Below are 21928 nucleotides of genomic sequence, written 5' to 3'. Positions count from 1 at the left end.
GATGGGGCTACTGGCAGCGAGGGTCTGCTTGCCCCCGTGGGGGGCTGCCTGCTGGACTGCCAGGGGGGCTGCAAGCACGGCTGTGAGAGGGATTGCAGGATCTGTTCCTGGGTGCCATCTGTGTCCTGGGGAGCAGCAGCAGCAGTGTGGCCAGCAGGTCACAGGAGGGGATTCTCCACCTCTGCTCTGTTCGGGTGAGACCCCCACCTGCAGAGCTGCCTCCAGCTCTGAGGCCTCCAACATCAGAAGGATGTGGAGCTGCTGGAGCAAGTCCAGAGGAGTCCAAGGGCTCGAGCATCTCTGCTCTGGAAACAGGATGAGAGAGCTGGGGGTGTTCAGCCTGGAAAGAGAAGCCTCCAGAGAGACTTCAGAGCTCCTTTCAGGGCCTAAAGGGGCTCCAGGAGAGCTGGAGAGGGACTTGGGACAAGAGCCTGGAGTGACAGGACAAGGGGGAATGGCTTCCTACTGACAGAAGGCAGGGTTAGATGGGATGCTGGGAAGAAATTCTTTCCTGTGAGGGTGCTGAGGCTCTGGCACAGGGTGCCCAGGGAAGGTTTTGCTCCATGGGGTGATGAGTGGCCAGCAGCCCTTGGACCCAGGGTGAGGCAGGGTGAGCCCAAGTGGCCGGCAAGCGGATGGTGCAAATCAGAGACATTCCTGAGGCAGTCCTAATCGGAGATCATTGTAAATTCCCCTCTCAAATGGAGTGGAAAAATGCTATTAAGCTAATATAACATCACTGGGAAGGACGCTCTGCCACCGCCGTCTCCAGGGAATCAGGCTGTAATGAGGGGAAGGAGCAGGAGATGACAGCAGCTGGAAGGTGTGGGGTGGGGGGAGCTGCTCAGGACCACCCAGCCCTCCTTGGCTGTGCCCTGCCTCAGTTTCCCCAGATGGCCAAGGGGCCTTGAGCTCTGCTCCAGCACTCAGGGGACCCCAGGAGCTCGTTGGAGGGCTTGTTTCTCATTGAACCACTATAAAGTCAGGGGAAACTGAGGCAGGGGAGAGCTTGCCAAGGACAGCAGCAGGATCCTATCCCTGGGTGCCTTGGTGCCACATTCTCTAGGAAAGAGTTGTCTAAGTCATATTGTTTCAATAGTAACACATCCAGGAGAGCAGCAGGAGCAGAAGGCTCCAGGGAGACCTTAGAACACGCGCTGAGCAGAGAAACTGTGACTGCCCCATCCCTGGAAGTTTCCAAGGCCAGGCTGGACAGGGTTTGGAGCAACCTGGGACAGTGGAAAGGGGGTGGAACTGGGTGGATTTGCAGGTCCCTTCCAACCCAAACCTTTCTGTGATTTGTGTTGGGCATTGTGATGGGGGTGATTTGGGCAGTGCCTGGGCACGGGTGAGGAGCAGCTCAGCTGTCTGGGGTGCAGGGCTGGTGGGGGTGACCTCTGCAGGCACCCCAAAGGGACGATCAGGGGATACATGAGCACGAGCCCCATCAGCCCCACCAGCAATTATCAGCAGAGCCATCGTTAGATGGGACCACCCGCACCCGGGGATGCTCAGGCACCCCGGGGGCTGAGCAGGAGCCTGGGGACCTTCCAAGGAGCATAGGAGTGGCCTGTCCCCAACCGCGGCGCTCTGCCAGCTCCCTGCAGCAGCCGTGCTCCCTTCCAACACTAAGTGGCAGCCTCTGCCCGGCTTTGGGGCAGCCCCTGGCAGCGCCCGGGCAGCGGAGCCTGGGCAGCAGCGTCCTCTGAGTGGGCTTCAGCATCCTCGGGGAGGATTTCAGCATCTTCAGAGGGGGCTTCAGCATCGTCAGGGGGAGCTGCAGCATCCTCGGGGAGAGCTTCAGCATCCTTGGGGAGGGGCTACAGCATCCTCTGGCTCCCAGGACTCCCAACCTGGCCGAGACCTGCCTGGTGCCAACCACACTGAGGGTCCTGCCAGGGGACATCCTCATGCCCACAGCCCGGGGTGCCAGGCTGAGCCCTGCACAGGGTCAGATCGGGTCAGTGCCGCCTGCTAGGAGGGAGATAAGGCACGGGGTTGGCAGCTGTTGGTACCATATGCTGAATTAGAATCACAATCCACTAAACAAACACTGTCTTGGGATAAAAACGTGCTGCTTAAGGCAAGGAGGTATTTCTGCTGCAGGTATTGCTATGACCCCAGAACCCACCGTGGGGATTTGCAGTGCTATCAAGAAGCACAGGGATAGAAATGAGTCCTGGGAGCTCAATCCTGCTTGTGTGCATGTCGGTGTGTCTGTGATTAGGGAAGCACGTTGGGACTTGTGCTGGATAAAGTGCTGACACTTCAGGGAAAGGCTGCTCTGGGTTTTCTGCAGCACAGGATGGGAGGAAAGTAAAATAAAAATAGGTCAAATGACCATCATGGGTGTTTTGGTGGAAGGCAGCAGTTCAAACCAGCGTGGGAGATCAAAGAGACAGGCAGCATGACACAGGGCAGCCCCCGCTCCCTCCCAGGCATTGTCCTTGGCACGATGACAAATTTTGACCTTGGGGAATCGCACCCAGTTTGCCAAGATATCCCTGTGGAGAGCAGGAGCCCTTGCTCCCACGCGGAGCTGGATCCACAGCCTGTCCTGCACCATCAGGGCACAAAATGCAGTGTCTGAAGTCAGGATCTCCCCAGCCCCAACCCAGCTCAGCACGTGCAGGCAGCACAGTCCTACATGCACTTTATAAAATAGAATTCTAGGCTGGTTTAGGTTGGAAAGGACCTTTGAAAGGTCATGTAGTCCTGCCCCCTGCAATGAGCAGGGACTAAGTAAATAAAGTCACTCAGAGCCCCGTCCAACCTGAGCACAAATATTTCCAGGGATGGGGCATCCACAGATTCTCTGGGCAGCCTATGCCAGTGTTCTACCACCCTCACTGTAAAAATATCTCCCTTTTATCTAATCTAACTCAGCCTTTTTTCCAGTGAGACGCAGCAGGCTGTAATTTACGTGCACCTCAACAGGGGTGCGTGCAACCTTCAAGGCTGCAGGTGCTTTTTTCCCCCCGGGCTGGGGACAGGTACAGCTGATGGTCAGCCAAGGACGCGGTGGCTCCTGGCAGCGCTCGGTCCCATCCAGCCCCGCTCCCCGGAGCTGGCGCGGCCGCTCCGCAGCTGCGAATCCCGATAAATCCCATCCCGGCTCACGTGTGAGCCCCTCGGTGCTGCTGCTTTGTCACAGCCCAGCGCTCACGCCGGCTTTATCACAGCTGAGTCGGCTGGCACGCGTTCCACTCCACATTTATCCCTTCCAATTTTGGAGCAAGCAGCCGCTCGGAACCATCCGCCCGATGCAAACAGCCCCGGGCTGAGCGCGGTGCCTGCCCACCCCGTCCTGCATCGCCCACGCTCCGGAAGGCTCCTTCCCCTGTTAGATCAACAAGATATGTGCTACAACACCCCGAAATCCTGGAGAAGCCCAGCCTTCAGCAGGCCTGGGAGGTCTCCAAGGGTTGCTCTTCTCCCTGGGATCAAGCGATGGGAAGTGTGGGAATGAATCATAGAATCATTAAGGTTGGAAAAGACCTCCAAGATCATCAAGGCCAACTTCTGAATGGTGCAAAGTTGTGTTGTAGGGGGTGTTAGACTGCATATTTGAGATTCTTTCTTTCTGGAGAGAATGGTAAAACCCTGGAACAGGAAGGAGCTTCCTTCCTTCAGTGTCCCAGGCCTGTTCAAGCAGCATTTGGAAAATGCCTTTAATAACATGCTTTAGCTTTTGGTCAGCCCAGAAGTGGTCAGACAGTGAGACCAGAGGATCATTGTAGGTCCTTTCCAGCTGAAATAATTCTATTCTATTCTATTCTATTCTATTCTATTCTATTCTCTATTTTAAAACTCATTCCCATATCCACCTTGAAACCCCTTTGGGCTCACATGCCTCGTCCCCATGCCCAGTCTCAGGCTGCTGAGTTATTTCCATGGCCCCCAGATGATTTGTGGCCTCCTGCCACTGCTCAGAGGACAGGGACACTCAGATGAACCCTCCAGCCTCTCCCCCCACAGCTCCTCGGTGTAAATCAGCACAGCACTGGCGATTCCAGCCGGGCTGATTTATGCCAGCAGAAGGACGCTCCGAAGCTCCGCCGTGATTTAGAAATTCCATTAGGACCTGGTCACTTCTGCAGGAGAGGTGCAGGAGGCTGGTTTGTCTTCTCCTTCTGCAGTGGCGGCACTGGCAGCCAGCTGTGGCTGACTCCAGCAGGATCAGTGCTCCGAGAGCTTCATCCCAGGAAGGTGAAATCTCCTCTGTAATTTACAGCAGGCAGGAGAAGCCAATCCCATCTGCTACACCAGGCACCTACTCTGTTTTTTTTTTTTTTTTTTTTTTTTATTAAAGCTAATATGAAAAACAACAGGGCAGCAGTAAAAGTGACTTCCATGGGCAGGGTTCCTGGGGAGGAAGGAGCTGTGAGGAGCTGAATTTACCTCCATGGGAGCCCTGGAGAAGATGAGCATTGTTTTGTAAAAGGGCGAGTGAGGCAGATAAGCCAAAAACATCACCTTAGGAAAAAAAAAAGAATCTCTCAATACTCGCTCATTTCCTGATCCTTCCCCTGGTCTCTGCACACACTCAGGGCATTTTGCCCTACATGATGTTCTGCAGCTGGTGCTCAGCCACACAAATCACCCTTCAGCCAGGCTAACACATGACTAAACAACTGCAAAGGCACTTTGCACCATCATTTTTTTCACCAGCTTTAGCAGCAGACTGGCTTTTATGGCACAGCTCTCCCTTCCGTCACTTTATCCAGCCTCCATAATGTACCACCCCCTCAAGAAAAAAAGAGGAAAGCGGTTTAAAACCAGGCCATTGCAGAGAAACAGCTCCCACATGGAAAATTGCTCCTCGAGGGGTGCTGCAGCCTCCCCTGCTGCCATGGAAAGGCCAATTAGAGCTGGAAAAAGCTCTCAGGGGAGGGCTCAGGTAGGAGGTTTGCTGCTCTTTTGGGGTGAGGCTCGGAGCAGCCAATGCTCAGCTTGGTGTGAGGGTCTGCAGGTCCCACCAGTGGGAAAGGGGTTGCTGAAGACAGGGAAAACCTTTCTGAAGGATGCCTCTCCCGTATTTTCTGGGCACCCAAAGGCTGGTTTTTGCACTCCTGGTACCATTGCTGCCAGGAGCAGTTCATCTTCCAGTCCATCACCAGGCTGCTCCATCCTTATTCCTGGAGTGGGGGTACCCACAGACCCTCCAGTTCCCACCACTATTCACCTTGCAGGGCCCTCCCAGTGCTCTCTTCCTGAGGGATTTTTTAACATTTCAGTTCCTTTTTGCAGCTTGTTGTAACAAATATCCCGAGACTGGCTTTTAGTGCTTAAATATGTTGTGTGTGCTGGTGCTTGTGTGGCAGCCCATGGAGGGGGTTTTGTGGGTTATCCATCCTCCCTTTTTCCCCCCCTCTGCTGATGGCAGGATCAGACCAAGCCACCAGCTCCTGTCCCCAGTGTCCCCAAGCTCAGCACTTTAACTGTCTGCATCTGGGGGGCAAGAGGGGAGCTTGGAGGGAGAGGAACTCTGAGGGAGGACACAGGGCATCCCAGGGACATCCCCAGCCCCACAGCAGGGTTTGACCTTCACAGATGAAACCTCCCCCCTTTCTCCACCTCTCTCATCCTTCCTTTTCTCCTCCAGGAAAACAAAACTTCTCGCACAAAGCTTGGGCCAAGGAAATGCCATGCCAGCAGCCACAGCCTTGGAGAGCTGGGGACACGCTGTCCGTCCCAGGGAACTCCCTGAAAAGTCAAGGCCGGGCTGGCTCTGTGACTAGCACACTCACAGGAGGCTGGATTTACTTCTGACCAGAATAATCATGTAATGCCACAGCCTTGCCGTGTGCCCTTGGTCACATCCCTGGTTCCTGGCATTCCCCAGCGCTGATGATGCTGCTGGAGACCGTGGGTGAAAATAAGAGAGTGATGGAGGGATGGAGCAGGAGGCCGCTGGCCACACACTGTGCTCCTGGCAAGGCTGGGAGCTGCAGACGTGTCACACGGCTTCTCCCTCACGGTCTCCAGGATTAGCTTAATAGCACAGGGAAATAACAGGATGAAAAATTCGCTCCCCTCCAAGCACTAAAAGCCAAGTTTCAAGGTTAATTGTCTGCCCTGTAGGAATAGCTTTTACACACTGCAAGGGGCTTAATTAGTGTCATTTTAGCCAAGCAGAGAGAGCGTGCCCTGGACCCATACTGCATGCCCCCAAGCCTATTTTCCTCTCCATGAGAGGTGATGGATTGCAGGCAGCTTCCCTGCACCAGAACTCAGCAGGGACAGGTTTAGGGCTGATCATGGAACCCCAAGATGCTCCTTGACAGCTGCTGCTGCCCCAAGCCCCATCCCTGCACCCACTGCACTCTTAGGTCCTGCACTGAAGTGCTGAAAAGTGGCTGGATCCTGTCTCTGTCCCCACAGATGCCCCTGTCCCCACTGGCCAGGGGAGCACCCATCCCACCGAGCACCCACTTGGGAGAACACGCTGCCAGGCCTGGCTTTAAGGAGAGCACAAGGGGATGGAGGGAATTTCTCTCCCCAGTTAGGGTTGTCCTGGGTGTTCCTACCAGCTTTGGGACATGGCTATTCTCCATGCAGCCAAGATTTGTTTTCAGCCCAGCACTGACCCCAGAGCGAAGCCAGACACGATCCAGCTCCAAGGTATCAGAGAGGCAGCTGAATGCCAGGGTCAGTGCCAGCAGCGGGGTCTCTGGGGGTACAGGGGCAGCCCATCTGCAGAGTGACTCAGGAATTTCCCAGTCCAGGGCAGCTGCTTTCCCCTGGAGTGTTCTTGGAGCAGGGAGGGAGTCCCCAGGGAGGGTCCCATGCCCTGGCTCGGAGCCACCAGCAGCCCCTGGCTGTGGTTTCCCATCCTCATCAGGCTGCAGCTCACAGGTCCCACAGGGACAGCCACGACCTCCCGTGCACTCCTGGCCAGGAGGCTGCCCTGGATGCCTGCCCATCTGGGCTGCAGCAGACCTTGGAGAGGAGCAGCCTGCCTGCTGGGATTTTAAGTTTTGCCCATATTGAAGAATTCATGGCAGCCTCCACTAAACCCATCTGCTGGTAAAGCCTCCTCATTCCTGCTCCAGCCCCACTCCCAGCTGGGCTTCCCTCCTCCCACACCCCACACTCTGCTCTGGGGTTGTGGCCAGTGGGTGCTGGGGCCACCCCATGCTCCCAGCTTCACTGCAGCCTCTCCCCCTTCCTTCCCTGACCTTTGGATTCAGTTTCTCCCTGTTAGCTGATGTCCAAACAGGGTCCCAGGGGCTCTCCACCAGCAGAAACAAACCACAGCAGGAAACATCCATCCCAACGGACAGGGCTGGCAGGGAGCCCCCACACCCCTGCCTGGGCATTGACCCACATCCCAGCTGCTTCCCTTTTTTATGGGAATCTGCAAAAATGCCCCAGTTCTTGGCAAGTGGGTGATGCTACAGGAAAGCACCCTGGCAAAGGGAATGTCTGGAGTTTGGTGCTTCCAGGTGGGTGTAGAAAGGGGAGATGCACGAAGGAGGGGACGGGGACAGCATCTTTCTTTAGCACTGAAGGGATTAAACATCTTAAACCTGAAACAAGGTAAACAGCCTGCTTTGGCTTGGGTGGGGAAACCCCAGAACTCTGCTTCATGCCATTTTATACAATCAAAGATCAGTTTGGGCTGAAAAGGTGAAGGAAGAGAAGCAAAACGTTGTCTCCAGCAGTTTCTTTTTGTTGAAATGAATTGAATCATGACCCAATAATGGCACCCGGCTCCCAGTCTGCCTATGGGAGGATCATGGCAGAAATCCTGGTTACTCAGTTTGGAGGGGTCCAAGGGCCAAGGCATTCACAGCTCACACTCCCCTCCTGCTGCTGTGGCTCCAGGCTCACACTGGTGAGAAGTGATGTATTTTTAATTCATTTAAGGGAATTAAGCTCATCTGTGTCTGACTATTCACATGGCCTCCGCTTTCATTAACTTCTGAGCTGCTTGCCTGGATTCCTCTGGCTCTGGCAGGGAGACCAATTTCCTGCAAATTTGACAGATGTGGGTCGCTGGAGAGCAGCAGGAGACCCCATTTGCCCCTTCCCCACAGTGGGGAGTAGTTTGGGTCACCCACCACAGCAGTTCCATAGGGACATTCTGCATTTCCCATCATGTCCTGCTCGGGAGCAGCGTGCTGGACCTCCAGAGGTCCCCAGCCTTCTCCCTGGGTTCCCTGACCTTCTTCCCAGGGTCCCTGTCCATCTTTCCATCTTCCTTTTGAAACCCTTCTGTGATGCAGCTCGTAAACAGACACAAAAGCAGGGGGGAAAGAAGAGATAAGATAAAAATAACAGCAGCAGGAGTGGGTTTGAAGTAAATAACAGGAAAACATCAAAGAGGAGGGGGAGTGATGCTCTGAGGAGGTATTTATAGCTGGCTCTGTGGTTCCTCAGGATAGACCTGTGTGTCCCCATGGAGCCTCTTCTCTGGCCCCCACAAGCATATGTTTGTGTCCCTGCCTTGCAGTCAGCCCTTCCCCAGGAGTCTTCCACGTGGATTCAGCCTGAAGGCAGAGCACCTCCCCACAGCTTTTAGAGACCACTCAGGGAAAGGCTGATGCTCTGAAAAGGCTCTGAGCCCAGCTCTCTGTGGCACTTGCTGTAGGGACCATCACACCTGGCACAAAGCAGCCTCCACTTCCAAAGCAGCTTTTTTTTCCCTGCCAAGTCCTCAATGAGAGCTTTTTCTCCCCACAGCCCTCCTGGGGCTCACATTTGAGAGCAATGCTGATTGCCTGGGAAAAGCCAGGCACCAGCAGAGCAAGATATGAGAGATGGCCACGGAGGGAATGCTTGGTGCTGTGACTCAGCCCCCTCCATATGATGGATCCATCCCATTCCTCCTCCATGCTGCAGTCAGCATTGGGCATCTGGATAGCTCAGCTAATGGGGACGCCCTAATTAGATGTGTCTGGAGCAGGGCACCTTACCCCTGGGCTGCTGATGTGCAGGGCATTTTTTTGGAGGCTGGTTCAGCCCTTTGCACCTTATGGGAAAAGGCGCTGGGGGTGCACAGGGTGGTTTGTAGGGGCAGAGAGGACCTGCAGGTGCAGGAAGCATTAGGGAAAGCTGTTCAGCCTCTTTGGATGGACCCAGGGCCAATGGGGGTTGCCCCCACGTCTGTCATGGGACGTGCCTGTGGCTAGGGAACATGGTAGCAGTGACCTTTTCAGCTGCCTTCTGCTTTGGGAAGCCTCAGCTTCTCTTAAAGCATCTGTCCCCATGAAAATTGCTTTGGGGGGATTTAGGGCTTTGGGGGAGAGCAGATTGGCAGTAAACCTTCCAACCAGCTGTGCAGAGTCAGGACCTTTTGGAAAAGGGAAATCTGGGTCATTTCCACCCACCTGGAGCCTCAAAATGTCCTCCTCCTCTGCAGCCATCTCCCAGGCTGGGGAAGCAGCCGCTGCTCCGTGCTAACTCTGCACACCCTCGCTGCTGCTCTCTAATCAGACTCAGGGCTTGCAATTAAGCGACACAGAGTAACCCTGGGGACAGAACCTGCTGTTTGAGCCCAGCTCAGACAAGTTTGGGGAGGGAGAGACCTGATTTCCCACTTAGCAGACAGGTCACGATCGGTGGATTCATTGATCCCAGAAAGCAAAGCCTCCGCTTCATTAGAGACATGCTGGTGATGAACGTGGCCTCGGGGAGCAGGGAAGCTGTGAGAATCCTTCCCTAAATGTTATCTCCACGAGGCTCAGAGCACAGATGTCGGGAAGCTCCTCCGACAGGATGGCTTCCTCTGGAGGGAGCCTGCTCCGTCCCACTGTGCCCATCACATGTGAGGCTCTGAGGGGCACTGGAGCTCCCTGGAAATGCTGAGGCTGGAAAAATGCACCTTTATGCCTCTGTGTGTGCCCCTTCCCTGTGTGTTTCTCCCCACTGAAGTGTGACAAGGGCACGATGCCCTGGCTCAAAGCAGTGAGCTGTGGCTGTGCCAGGCAGAGCACCCAGGCGAGACCCAGCTTCAACATAAGGTTCACCTGGAGTCAGAGTGGAATTCCCAGAGCCTGGGGGGTTTGTGAGGGATGTTCACCCAGAAGCGTGGACACAACAAGGCCTTGGAGAGCTGGTTCAGGTGCAGGCAGCAGGGGCAGGGCAGAAAGAGGCAGCCCCACCAACTGGGCTCACTGAAGCTGGGCAAGACCCTTGAGCAAAGTCCTTCTCACTCTGCTCCTGAACCACGACCATGTGCATACAAAATGTTCTGAGAGTAACAGCCAGATCCTGCTCTGTCCTCTGCTGCATTCCCGATTTTCCCTCCCCAGGTCAGCTCTCCCAGAGGGAGGTTTCCACACTGGCTCCTGCCAATGGTTACTGGCAATAACTTCTCAATGCCCTTCAGTGCAGCTGCTCGAGGCAGCAGATGGGGATGGGGGTTGAAGCTGAGCCAGACTGGCTGCTTTGCAAGGATAGCTAGCTCAAGATAAGCTGGACTTATGCAAGTAGCTCCATCTACTCCTGAAGTTCCCATTCTCTCCTGTAAATACCTGTTGAGATACTGGTGTTACTGGGAGCAGTTTCACCGAGGTGAGTGCTGCCCACAAGCTGGAGCACGGCCCTGCACCATCCCCTTCCCTGAAATCACGACTCTGCATGGTAACAACACCCACAGGCAAAAAGCAAGGGAAGGACTGTAAGCCTTCCACATGGAAATTTTGAAGGTTTTCCTGGTTCTCTGCATGAGGGGAATCACGCAGGGGATGTGGCTTTTAAGAAGGTTTCTGCTCCAGGGAATCACGCTGTGCTGCTGGTGCGGGGCAGGAATGTGTCATCCTGCTCCTGCAGGTGTTAGGACTTCTTTTTGCCAGTTCTTCCAAGAAAGCATCTCCCGTGGGCAAACCTGGCTGGCAGGACTCCCTGACGCCAACACAGGCATCCTCAGCTTTCATCAGTGACAAGCCTCCCACGCCGTGACACGTCCCCTTCGCAGGGGCAGATCTTGAGCTCCCAAGCATTTGGCTCCAGTTTCTGGCTCATGCTGACACATGGACGAGCTGGAAGCGAAGCATCCTCTACCCAGCTTGGCTTCCAGTTTGGGAGCATCTCAGGCTTTTGGAGAATTTAGGTACGTGGAGGTGGTGTTGGTTGTTCTCTGTATCCCTGGGTATTTAAGGGAACTCAAGGAACGGGGGGGTGGGCATGGAAAGGAGGAAAGGAGCAGCTGTCTCTCTGGATTTACAGGGATCAGCAGCTGAGCAAGTCCTCAGCATAACCAGGGTGTAACTGGGAGCAGAGTCTGCCTCACATACCATATGCTCCCAATCCACTACGCTCAATCAAGCCTAATAAAATTGATAGGAGAGCATTGAAAATCTCGTGATTAATTCTTTATGATCTGTAATAGGGGAGCTGTGTGCCAATTACTCAAGTAAATCATTCATCAGAAAATAAATAGAACTAACCTCCAGCACAAACACTAGAGGATTTCCACCAGGATTGCAGGTCTGGATTGCAGCATCACACCGCTGGTAACTGTACATTATCTGATAGAGGACACAGGAGTAGCTGCAGTTTTGCTGTTTCTCCCCAGGGTTTCAGCTCTGTGCTCCAGCATCATTTGTTGTTCTTCACCACACCTTTCAATGCTCTGTCCTTGATCTCCATGACCCATCAGCACAGGCCCTTGCAGGTTTGCAAGGGCCAAACCCACAGGGATCAACTTTGTTTCAGGGCAGGTTTGAACATGAGGACCATGACACAGGGACATGGACAAAAAGGAATAAGACTTGTCTTTTATTTTCCCAGCAAGGAAACCAATCATTTGGCCTGGAAACTTTTTCCTGGTCTTGCAAGGAGAGCTGCCCCTCTGCGCCAAAGTTACCGGACTGCAGTTTCCCAATCAATGTCCCATTTCTAAGGGAAAACCGCCCAACAGCACTCTGTGCCCTAGATTTCCACATGTGGGGAATTTCCTGGGTTGTGTTTGAAATTTGAAATGCTCCTGAACAAACTGCATCTTGCCAAGCCACAGTCCTGCTAACACACATTCAGCATCCTTCACCGTGATGCAATTCCATATTCATCGGGGGCCTCTTGGGACCGTGGTGGGATTTCAAGGGGCACTGAGGGAGTTCATGCTGAGAAAGGACTTGGGAAAACTGAGGGCAATGTCCTTTTCCTGAGCTCAGTGCTCAGAAAGGGAGAGTTGGATTAAAGGCATGCCATGGAGCGAAGGGGAGGGATGGGCACATAAAATCCAGCCTTTGCAGAAAGCCCTCTTTGTCTCCTTCACAGCTGCAGGGATGTGTCCAACGCGGGATGAAGGCCAGCATGGAGAGGCCCCACTGCCACAAACCTCTTCCTTCCCTCCTACATGGAAAAAGTTCCACGGACCGGGAATTTGGCAGTGGAAATGGCGAGGAGGCTCAAGTGTGATTTGCTGCCCCAAACACAACTGAGCCGGTGGCAGGACACTGGATTCTGCAGCCTGTGCCTTCACTGGGGTGACAGGACAGACGTCTCCATGACAGCCCAGCTCTGCTGACCATAAATGAGGAGCCAGCGAGACACTTCATCCCTCTGCACCTCGTCACCATCCATCCCTCAGCAAGACCCGTTCCTCCCCTCACCGTGCCACAACACCGCTGTCCTTTCCCAGCTGGCAGCGCTGGCATCACCAGGACACCCTCCCCTTGCAGCTGTGAGCACAGCTTGGAGATTTCTCCGCTGATTCATCCTGGAGAGGGACATTAGCATCTCGCACATCCCAGCCACCCTCGCTTCCCCCACCGCATCCACATCGCCCTTCCTGCTGCTCCCAGCACCCAGCTGGTGGGACTGAGAACAAACATCCTCCCACCTGCTCCCGCGGCCCAGCCCGGGAGATGGCAGAGGCGATAATTACACACTTGGCACCGCAAAATTATCCAGCGCAGGGGAGAAGAGGCCGGAAGCAGCTGGAGATCATCCATGGGGAACGCTGCTCCCACCCACAGTGCCTCGGTGTGTGCCTCACCCCAAACCAGCCCAGCTCGTGCCGTGAATGTGCTCCTTGGGCCCTGTGGGAGCACCCCGAGTGCCGGAGCTGACGGTGCAGGTGGGGAGGTGGGGCTGTGCTGGTGCTCCGAGGGGTTTGGAGCAGCAGAACTAAGGAAGGCTGGCTTCCCATGGAGCCAAACTGGGATCCCTGGGGTGTGCTGAAGTGTATCCTCCAGAGATGCCAGAGTTCTCCTGGGGAGGGCTTCGAGTGAGCCATCACTCATGCACATTTTGGTGCCTGCCAGGACACGAGTGCTCAGATATCCTGTCCCTTTCCTGCTCCCATGAGACCTCCGGGAGGGACACTTGCAGCTCATTCACACCAAATTCCTTTTAGAAGAAGATTTATTTCCTTGCAAAGCAGGATCTGCAAAAGCAGAAAAGCAGAGACCCTCAGGGGTCTACAGGGATGATACTACCCTATTTTCCAGACAGGTCCAGGACTGTAGCCTATGAGTGCACCAACCAGAAACATCCTAGAGAGGACTGAAGAAAAAAAATAACATAAGTAGTAATAATAACAGCAATAAAAAAAAATATACTGCACTGGCTGAAGGCAGAAGGCTGCAATGAATTGTCCTTAAAATACGTTTAGACTTGGTAGCTTTAGATTTTGCCCTTGAATGAGTAATATTGGTCAAGCAGCATTTAATTTCCTGTGCTAGGGAGCCTCTGCAGTTGTTTCCCAGCTCCTGGCCCTGGTGCGAGCAGTGAACTGGGACAGGGCAGGGGATGGGCAGGGATCACAGAACCATGGAATCAGGGGATGGGCAGGGGTCACAGAATGATGGAATCAGGGGATGGGCAGGGATCACAAAATCATGGAATCAGGGGATGGGCAGGGATCACAGAACCATGGAATCAGGGGATGGGCAGGGATCACAGAACCATGGAATCAGGGGATGGGCAGGGATCACAGAACCATGGAATCAGGGGATGGGCAGGGATCACGGAATCATGGAATCAGGGGATGGGCAGGGATCACGGAATCATGGAATCAGGGGATGGGCAGGGATCACAGAACCATGGAATCATAGAATGGTTTCGGCTGGAAGGGATCTTACAGATCATCTCATTCCACCCCAAGCCACGGGCTGGGAAACCTTGCACTAGGCTCCAAGCCCAGTCCAGCCTGGCCCGGAACACCTCCAGGCATGGGGCAGTCACAGTTTCTCTGGGCAAAAGGGAATGGGGAGGAACCAGGCAAGGGGCAGGCACGGGAGCTGGCAGGGAAGGGGCAGCGGTTGGCAGGGCACAGGTGGGGGCTGGCAGCGCCTGTCTCTGCCCCCGCAGCAGCGGTGCCCACTCGGTTCTCGCTCCCTCTCCCACCAGGGCCGTCCCACCCCCAGCCGCTCTCCAGCTCCCGGTGCGGCCCCGGGGGGTCCGTCCCGCCCGCTCCCGCTGCTCCCGCGGGCACGGTCAAAGTCCAGCCCCGGCCGCGGGGCCGCTCTCCGTCCGGCCGCGGCCCGACACGATCACGCACCCGCGGCGTGAGGTCAGTGCTGCCCCCGGCCCGCAGGCCCCGGGCCCGCCGCGGCCGCAGGCCCGGCTCCTCCCGGCGGGGCGGGCCCGCGGCTCCCGGCAGCGCCACCGCGGGCCCGGCGCTCGGGCCGGGCCGGGGGCGCGGCGGGGGCGCCCGGCCATGGCGGGGCGGCGCGGGCCGGGCGCGGGGCGGCGGGAGGCGGCGGCGGGCGGGGCCCGGCGCTTCCCGCGGGAGTGCTGCGAGGGGCTGGGCGGCCTGGACTACGGCCAGGTACCGGCGGGCCGGGCCGGGCGCGGGCGGGAGGGCGGCCCCGGGAAGGGCCCGGCCTGGGGCAGCGGGGGGAGCCCGGGGATGCATCCCCCGCCGCCCGCCCGGTGCCGCCGCGGGGCTCGGCAGATCCGCTGGGAGTCTCCCGAGGGTTCTGCCCGCAGGTGCAGCAGGCCTCGGGATGCTCGGTCCCCGGTTCCCCAGGTGCACCCACCGCCGTCCGCAGCCCGGTTCCACCCCAGCCGGGGCGGCACGGTCTGAGCAGGCAGCGGGGGCTGCACTGGCACTGCGCGCAATGCCCGGGCGTGCTGCCACCGGCTCACCCGGCTGCCCCTGCAGCTCTCGTTGAAGTGCCCATGCAGCTGTCACCCAGGTATCCATTCGTCTCTCACTCAGGTGCCGATACAGCTCTCACCCAAGTGCCCGTGCACTCATCTGGGTGCCTGTATTGCTCTCCCCCAAGTGCCTGTCCAGCTTTCAGCCGTGTGCCCGTTCATGTCTCACCCAGGTGCCCGTGCAGCTGTCACCTGGCTGCCAGTGCAGCTCCCACCCAGCTGCCCGTGCTGTTCCCAGCCTTCCCTGCCTTCTGCGCTTTGATCAGGCGGGCGCCGCTTGCCGCGGTCATTGATCCCCCAGCGCGGAGGAGGGGGCAAAGTTGAATGTTCTGTGCCTGTTACGTGGCTGTCCCAGCAGCTCGCAGAGACAGCTCATCCCATTAGGGCTCCCCTTTTATCCCGAAAAGCACACGCCAGGCACAGGCCAATCTGCCTCCCGCTGGCAGCCGCGAATTTGGTTGTTGAGCAGGAGAAAAGAAGGTGAGTGCAATGTTAACGATGGTGCCTGCCAGGAGTTAGTAGGTCAAGAAGCTTTTGTTCAGCCCGTGCTAGCACTGTGCTCAGCAGCGTACAAAACGAGAGGAAAGAAGCTGTCCTGGTCCCACGGGATTGCAATTGAAGCGGGATTAGACAGTTCGGCCCCGGTGCCAGCAGCTGCCTGGGTTGTGCCTTGGCAGTTTGGAGGGATGAGGTCTGGTGGGGAAGGGCTGCTCGGGGGTGAAGGGAGGGGAGGAGAGGCTGTGGAGGATGGGAATAGGGGGAGATGGGTCTGGATCAGGCTGTTCCCATTGTTCCCTGCCAGCGCCTGCATCCCCAGGGCTCGGATGAAGGAGCCTGGAGGACCTGGGGCAGTGGTGGATGGAGGGCAGCTGTGGGCCCCCGTGAGGATCCATCCCCCCTTTCCCCAGGGCTGTGCCATCTTTGCTTCTGCACTTTGCACCTTGGGCACTGATGCCTGGGCAGGAGGCACTTGGAGCGACTGGATGTGCCCTGGGCCAGCACGGGAGCTGTTCCCACAGCCTTTTCTCTGGGCTAGGAAAGGTGCTGGGTTTACCAGCCCATTTCCACGGATGACACTGTGGCTCTTGTTCTTCCCAAGAGCCTTTGAGGAGCCAGTGGGAATTTCCCTCTCGATACCTTTTCGAGCTGTGCCTGTCCCCTGGCATCCAAAGGTCTTGAAAACACAGCTGTGTTGGGGAAACAAAAACCTTCCGCATCTCGATGTTGTCGTCTTGGTTTTGTTTCAAGTGAGGGCTGGGCTTGGGATGGGCTATTTTGGTTTTTGTTTTCAAAGGTTTTGACCAAAAAAAAAAAAAAGACACTGGCTGTTTTTCATCCAAATACCAGCACAGGGAGAGGGAGTGTGGAGGGAGAAGCAGCATGGCTTACTGCACGTAAAAACGCTGACAATGTCAGGGAGCTGTCTTGGGGAAAATCTCTCTTTTTAAAAAGGAGAGCAGCGAGTTTTAAGGGCTTTTTGTTGTTGTCATTAAGACAGGAAATACTTTTGCAGTTCCTTACAGTGCAAATGCATTCCCCCTTGCTGTGGAGGGGGTTTGCATCACTCTGACCTTATGGGAGATGCGTTTGAGGCTGACACAGTTCATTGCTAGGGGATTCCATGCAGAGCTGCATCCCTGGGAGAGTCCTGTGTCCCCAGGGACGCTGAGATGCTGTGGAATGGTGCTCCCTCTCCTAAAACACTCATGAGCTGGCAGCTGAGGACTGGTGCTCATCCTCAGAGCAGCAGTGTCACCTCTGAGCCTGTGTCCTGTTGGGCATGCTGTGAGTGTGGGGCTCCCGGAGGGCCCAGCGCCCCGAGGTGTGGGGGGACAGCTTGGAGAATCCCCCATCCTTCTTCTGGGCTTTGCACCCTGACCCAGCACTTTGCAAGCTGTAACAACACGTTGCTTAGGGCTAGTAAAAGGTTCATCTACCCTTGGGGCAGCTGGGGGGTTTGGCTTGAGGTGAAGTGTCCCTGTGGGATCCTGCACTGCAGTAACCATCTCTTCTTCCACAGGTGGATGTGGCAGCCATGGTGCAGCTCTTTGGCTACGTGGATGTGACCGACACTGGCTTCATTGTGGCTGTCCTCTCAATCGCCTTCAACCCTTTCTTCTGGAATGTGGTAAGAACTGCCTTTGTGCCAGCTGCTCCTTTACTCTCAGCCTTCCTTTCCCAGCTTCCTTTGGGAGGAAAAACCTCTTTCGAGAAGTCTGCTGGGCTGGGTGGGGGGATCTGTGCTCAATGAGACCTTAGGAGTGGGTGAGCAGGGGGCTGTGCTGCAGCTCCTGGGGCTGGGGGTGACTGTGAGGGCTGTCACAAAGAAGGTGAAGGTGGGAGCCAGCTCAGGATACAGAAGGAATTTAGAGCTGAGCTTGGGAGAGGGAGCAGAGTAATCAAACCCATCCTTCAGCCACATGTCCCACCCAGCAGCCAGGCACTGCTCACTGCTGGGACTGAGCATGAATGGCATTAATCCCCATCAGGGTGGCTGCACTGGATATGTTGCCTGCTGCTTCCCCTTGAAATATGTTGGCAGCTGTTCTTGTGGATGGCAGGAAGCAAAAACAGACAGCCAAAAGTTGGCCTGAAAAAATTCCTCCTCCATATTGCTGCAAAGCCTGGCAGAGAGCTGCAGGGTTGGCAGCAAGCCAGCCCTAGGAGGAGCAGGATACCTGTGCATGGGTGATGTTTGCCGTGGCTGCGGGTGCCACAGTGCTTTGGGAGCCAAGGCTGGAGAAACCTCCACTGCCCGTTCCTGCTGTGGTTTGCTGCCTCCTTGCAAAACCCGCAGGAGTCATTGCTAGCCCCATTCTGGAGCCAATGTGCCAAGCAGGAAGCCCAGGGTGGCTGCAGGGCGAGGTGACTCCCACCCTGCAGCACCTTCAGCAACACAGCTGAGGTGTGGGGTAAAACATCCCTGCGAGCACTCCTGGGAATGGGATGTCATCTCAGCCATGATTCCCAAATCCACCTGCCAAACCTCCCTGCAGGGATTCTCTCCCTGGAGAATTCTTCTTAAAAAGGCCTTATTTTTCCAGAGGGGAAGGACTCGTCTCTCTCTGAGTGCGGGGGCTCTTGAGATTGTCTCACACTGGGCTTTGGAAAAGGGAGGCTCTACTGGCTGTGAGTCACTTTGGAAACCTCTGTTGGAGCTCTTTGTTGCAGCCTCTCTAATTTTTCATGCAACTCGTTATTAAAAAGTCTCACGGTGTCTGAAATGCGAGCTGGAATATGCCACATTATTTCGACTGCGGAGTCATCATTTAGCATAAAGAATCAATGAACAAGAAGATTCAGGATGTGGTCTCTGGGGGGAGAGGCTGGTTCCAGCGAAAAACTGCATGAAAGGCAAAGAAAAAAGTACTTTATTAGCATTTGCTGCTATGCCTGCAACTCTTGGGACGCCTGCAGCTTGGGAAATAGCGTTGCTTTTTGGATCGGGAGTTTGGCTGCTGTCAAAGGACAGGGAAAGCCGATGTAAGAGCAGGAAGTTTGTTGCTCTGCGCTGCTGTTGTCCCCTCGCAGGGACTGGAGAACGGCACCGTTGGCAGCAGGTGGCACTCCAAGCCAGACGAGCAGGAGGTTTGAGTGAGCAGCATGAGCTGGGTGTTGGGGAAGGCTCTGAGCGTGGCATTCCGTGTTTCCCCGGCTGGAATGGGCTGGGTGGGTCTTGCAGTCCATGTGCCTCTGTCCCTACTCTGCTCAAAGCGCCAAGCATCTCCCTGGTGTTTTCAGTCCCAGTGTGTGGCTCACACCAGGCAATGCTGGAAGGCTCTTGCAGGGAGTCTGTGGGTCCTGCAGCCCTAAACAAGCCCCCACTGTCGGGTACATTTCAGCGAGAGCGGCCCTGGCTATCCTTGGATTTTCCCTGACCTCCTTCCTTTACCTCCTCCCCATCCTTTCATCCATGTGGTCATTGTCCCCTCCCTGCACCCAGCCAGCAGCTCTTCTTTCTTTCCCTACATCCCTGCACAGACTCTCTCTGTCCTTGGCTGTTTGAGTTCCTTCTCAGCAGCTGAGAATGCTTCTGCATCTGAATTACTCTGGGTTTCCAAGAGCTTCAGTGCAAAGACTGGAATTCTGCACAGTGCCAAGCACTCTTTGCTCTCTCTGCTCAATAACTAATGTGGGATGCTGCTCAAAATCTCTCCTGTGCATGAAATTCCTGATTTGGATAGAAATGTGGTGGGGATGCATTGATTTAGTTCAGTGTCTTAATTCCCTGTTTCTGCTGAACTCCAGCCAGGTCTGCCTCTTCCAGAGTTTGGTGCCGGGTTGTCCTTGCTGTGCAGTGCCTCTGAATAAATATGTGGTGGGGAAACACTGGCTCCATGCAGTGCTTGGATCATGGGGAGGCACATCCCAAGGCCTTGATCATAGCAAGGTGACCTGGTGAGCACCAGGCATGTTTCTCTGGGACAAAATCTGTAGAGTTTGGGGATGAAGCACGAACTCTAGAGGCTGTGGAGGAGTGTGGCCTCCAGAGAAAAATGTGATGCTTGTCAGGTCGATGGATGTGCTTTAGGTAAGAGTGATTTTGAGGACCAGAGCCTAAATGGGGCAATTTGCAGACTCCAGCTGGGCTGTGCTGATGCTCCCTCCTGTTCTCTACAGGGGAGAAAAGCTCTTCCAGAAGGCCTCAGGACTAGCAATTCCCACCTTCCTGCCTGCAGGCATGTGCAGGAGGGTACCAGCAATGTCTCCACAGGGCCACCTGCTGCATTTCCTCACCAAACCTTGGGTTTGCACCCCCTCTTCTGCTTCCACCTCCTTCATGCCAGTTAAAATCCTGCCTGTCCCTGGACAGGTTATATTGTCCATGGCATAGCCTGAATGTGTTCCTGCACTATTCTCTAGTTTTTCTCATATTTTTTCCCTCTCTCCTGCTCGTGCTGTCTCTGCTTTCCCACCCACTGTGTCTGTTATGAGAGGAGCTCCTGGGAGCTGTGGTCCCACAGGAGGCAGGGTGCAGGTGAGGTCTCAAAAGGAAGCAGCAGAGCTGTTTTGGGAATGAAATCACTTAAAACTCCCCAAGGATGTTCAGTGCAGCCAGGAGACATGAGCCAACGTGGGGCTGTAGAGGGACACCCAGCAAGAAGCAGGCACATCTCTGGAGCTGTGCCATAAAACGTTAATGAGGCCAGAGCAGCAGGAACTTCAATAAATCCCATCTGTGTTTGGAAAGCCCCAGAATGATGAGAGAAACTTCTCATCCCTTGGTAACTAAGGAAGGCATTAAATAAAAACTCCTCAGGGACAAACATTTTCAAGCCAAGAGAGGCAGATAACCTGCATGCAGGAGGCTCTAAAGAGCTGGCTGAGCCTTGGCACGCGAGGACTTTCTAGAAAGCTGGAAGGTTTCTGTCACTCCCAGTAGCAGCCAGGCATAGCCACGAGGCCGGTAGTCTGACGTCCATCACCACGCAAGTGGGGAGTGCATCCATCAGCAATCTTTTCTTGATTTGAGCCTCTTAAAAATTTAGGTCTGGCGTCATGGACTGATTTAGAAATGGCTCATCTTGAGCTGGCGCCCTCACTCCTCTCATCACCTCTGGTCACCCCCGAGAGACACCCTTGTGTCTCACAGGAATCTGCAGGGTGAAACCTCAGATGTCACAGCTAGGAAGAGGCTTGGCGTAATTTAGCGTGATTTTAAAGAAAATAGACCCCATCAGACAGTGATTTTATTTTTCAAGGTTGCAGCTTTTCCTGTTCAGGGTAACACGATCTCTGTTCTAGACTTCTGTCAAGTGTTTAAGCTGCATGAGGTTTTGATTAAAGAAGCAGTTGCACAGGGACCTGGGCTGACAACGCCTTGTTCCTGATGGATGTGTATCTCTTGGTTCATTTATTTTTAATTTCCCATCCTTTTCTCCTTCTTTGGAGACTGGAGGAATCTGCCTAGTGGGTAAGAAATGCTTGCACTGGAAAGGAGTGGGGAGGATTGCAGTCACTGGCAGTCTGATTTCACCTACCTCTGACCACTTCTTGATAAACTTGGAGGAAGGAGCCTGGCCCAAACATCCCCACGCTGCTGGGAAGTAGATGGAAGCTCAGGAGATGCCGGGATTCAAACCTCAGTGAGCCAAAGTCTGAGAAACCTTTTGGAGACAGGAGAAAAAAGCCTGATGCTGGGAGATTTCAGCATCTCTTGCTGCCTGTCTTAGAGAAGGAAAGGATTGAGCTGTGGCTTGATGGTGGTGTGTCAGCACCTTGCTGGGGAAAGGAAATTGCAGCTAGAAAATAACTGTGTGAGGGCTGGGATGGCAGCAGAGCCTTGCAGGGAGTGCACCTCAATCACCTGAAGTTTACAGGATTGGGAGATGAATGAATTGGGGTGAGTCAATATTTTTTTTCTGGCCTTCAAATTCTGTCAACCTGCGAGACTTTTGTGGGCTCCCTCACAAACCTTTGCCTTCCTGCAGCTGCAGGGGAGAGAAGAAAACAGCCCTCAACCAGATTCTGGAAAGTGCTTTTAGACCCCATCATAGCAGCCATGGCACAGCGGCGATGATTATCTGCTTATAACAGATGCTAGATCAATAGCAGGGCTTCAAGCCACGCTGCAAGGCAATTGACTGCAGAAAGTGTTTCTTTATTGGGGTAAAGCTGGGCTTGCAACGAGGCTCAGATCCGCTCTTACATCTCCGGTCTTAAAATGTCACCACCAGCTCTGATGCCTTTTATCCTTTGTTCAGGGAGAGAACGCACATTATTCATAATTGGACTCTCTACCAGGCAGCAATAGCCATTTTCATTTCCTACAATAGCTGAGAAAGAGTGAGGATTTGCCTTTTTTTTTTTTTTTCCCATCTCCCAAATAGCATTTAGTGGCAATTTTATTCCAAGTGACTTGGTAACGCTT

General features: G+C 54.9%; 1 protein-coding gene across 3 annotated transcripts in view; it reads left to right on the top strand.

The window, feature by feature from the left end:
- Positions 1–14424: 14424 nt before the first annotated feature.
- The window catches only part of PEMT (phosphatidylethanolamine N-methyltransferase), a 42556-nt gene continuing 35052 nt past the window's right edge, over positions 14425–21928 (top strand). The window contains exons 1-2 of one of the 3 annotated variants that reach the window (XM_068207209.1): positions 14425–14467; positions 17078–17185. In XM_068207209.1, coding sequence (XP_068063310.1) covers positions 17093–17185 — 93 coding nt within the window. In that variant the 5' untranslated portion in view covers positions 14425–14467; positions 17078–17092. Of the gene's footprint in view, positions 14468–14582; positions 14726–15382; positions 15538–17077; positions 17186–21928 lie in introns of those variants that run through there. The other 2 variants (XM_068207207.1, XM_068207208.1) reach the window with 2 other exon arrangements.

This window comes from Anomalospiza imberbis, chromosome 16 (genome assembly GCF_031753505.1).
Source record: "Anomalospiza imberbis isolate Cuckoo-Finch-1a 21T00152 chromosome 16, ASM3175350v1, whole genome shotgun sequence".
Lineage (NCBI taxonomy): Eukaryota > Metazoa > Chordata > Aves > Passeriformes > Viduidae > Anomalospiza > Anomalospiza imberbis.
Note: the sequence above shows the minus strand (reverse complement) of the source record. Positions and strands in the feature narration are given on the sequence as shown.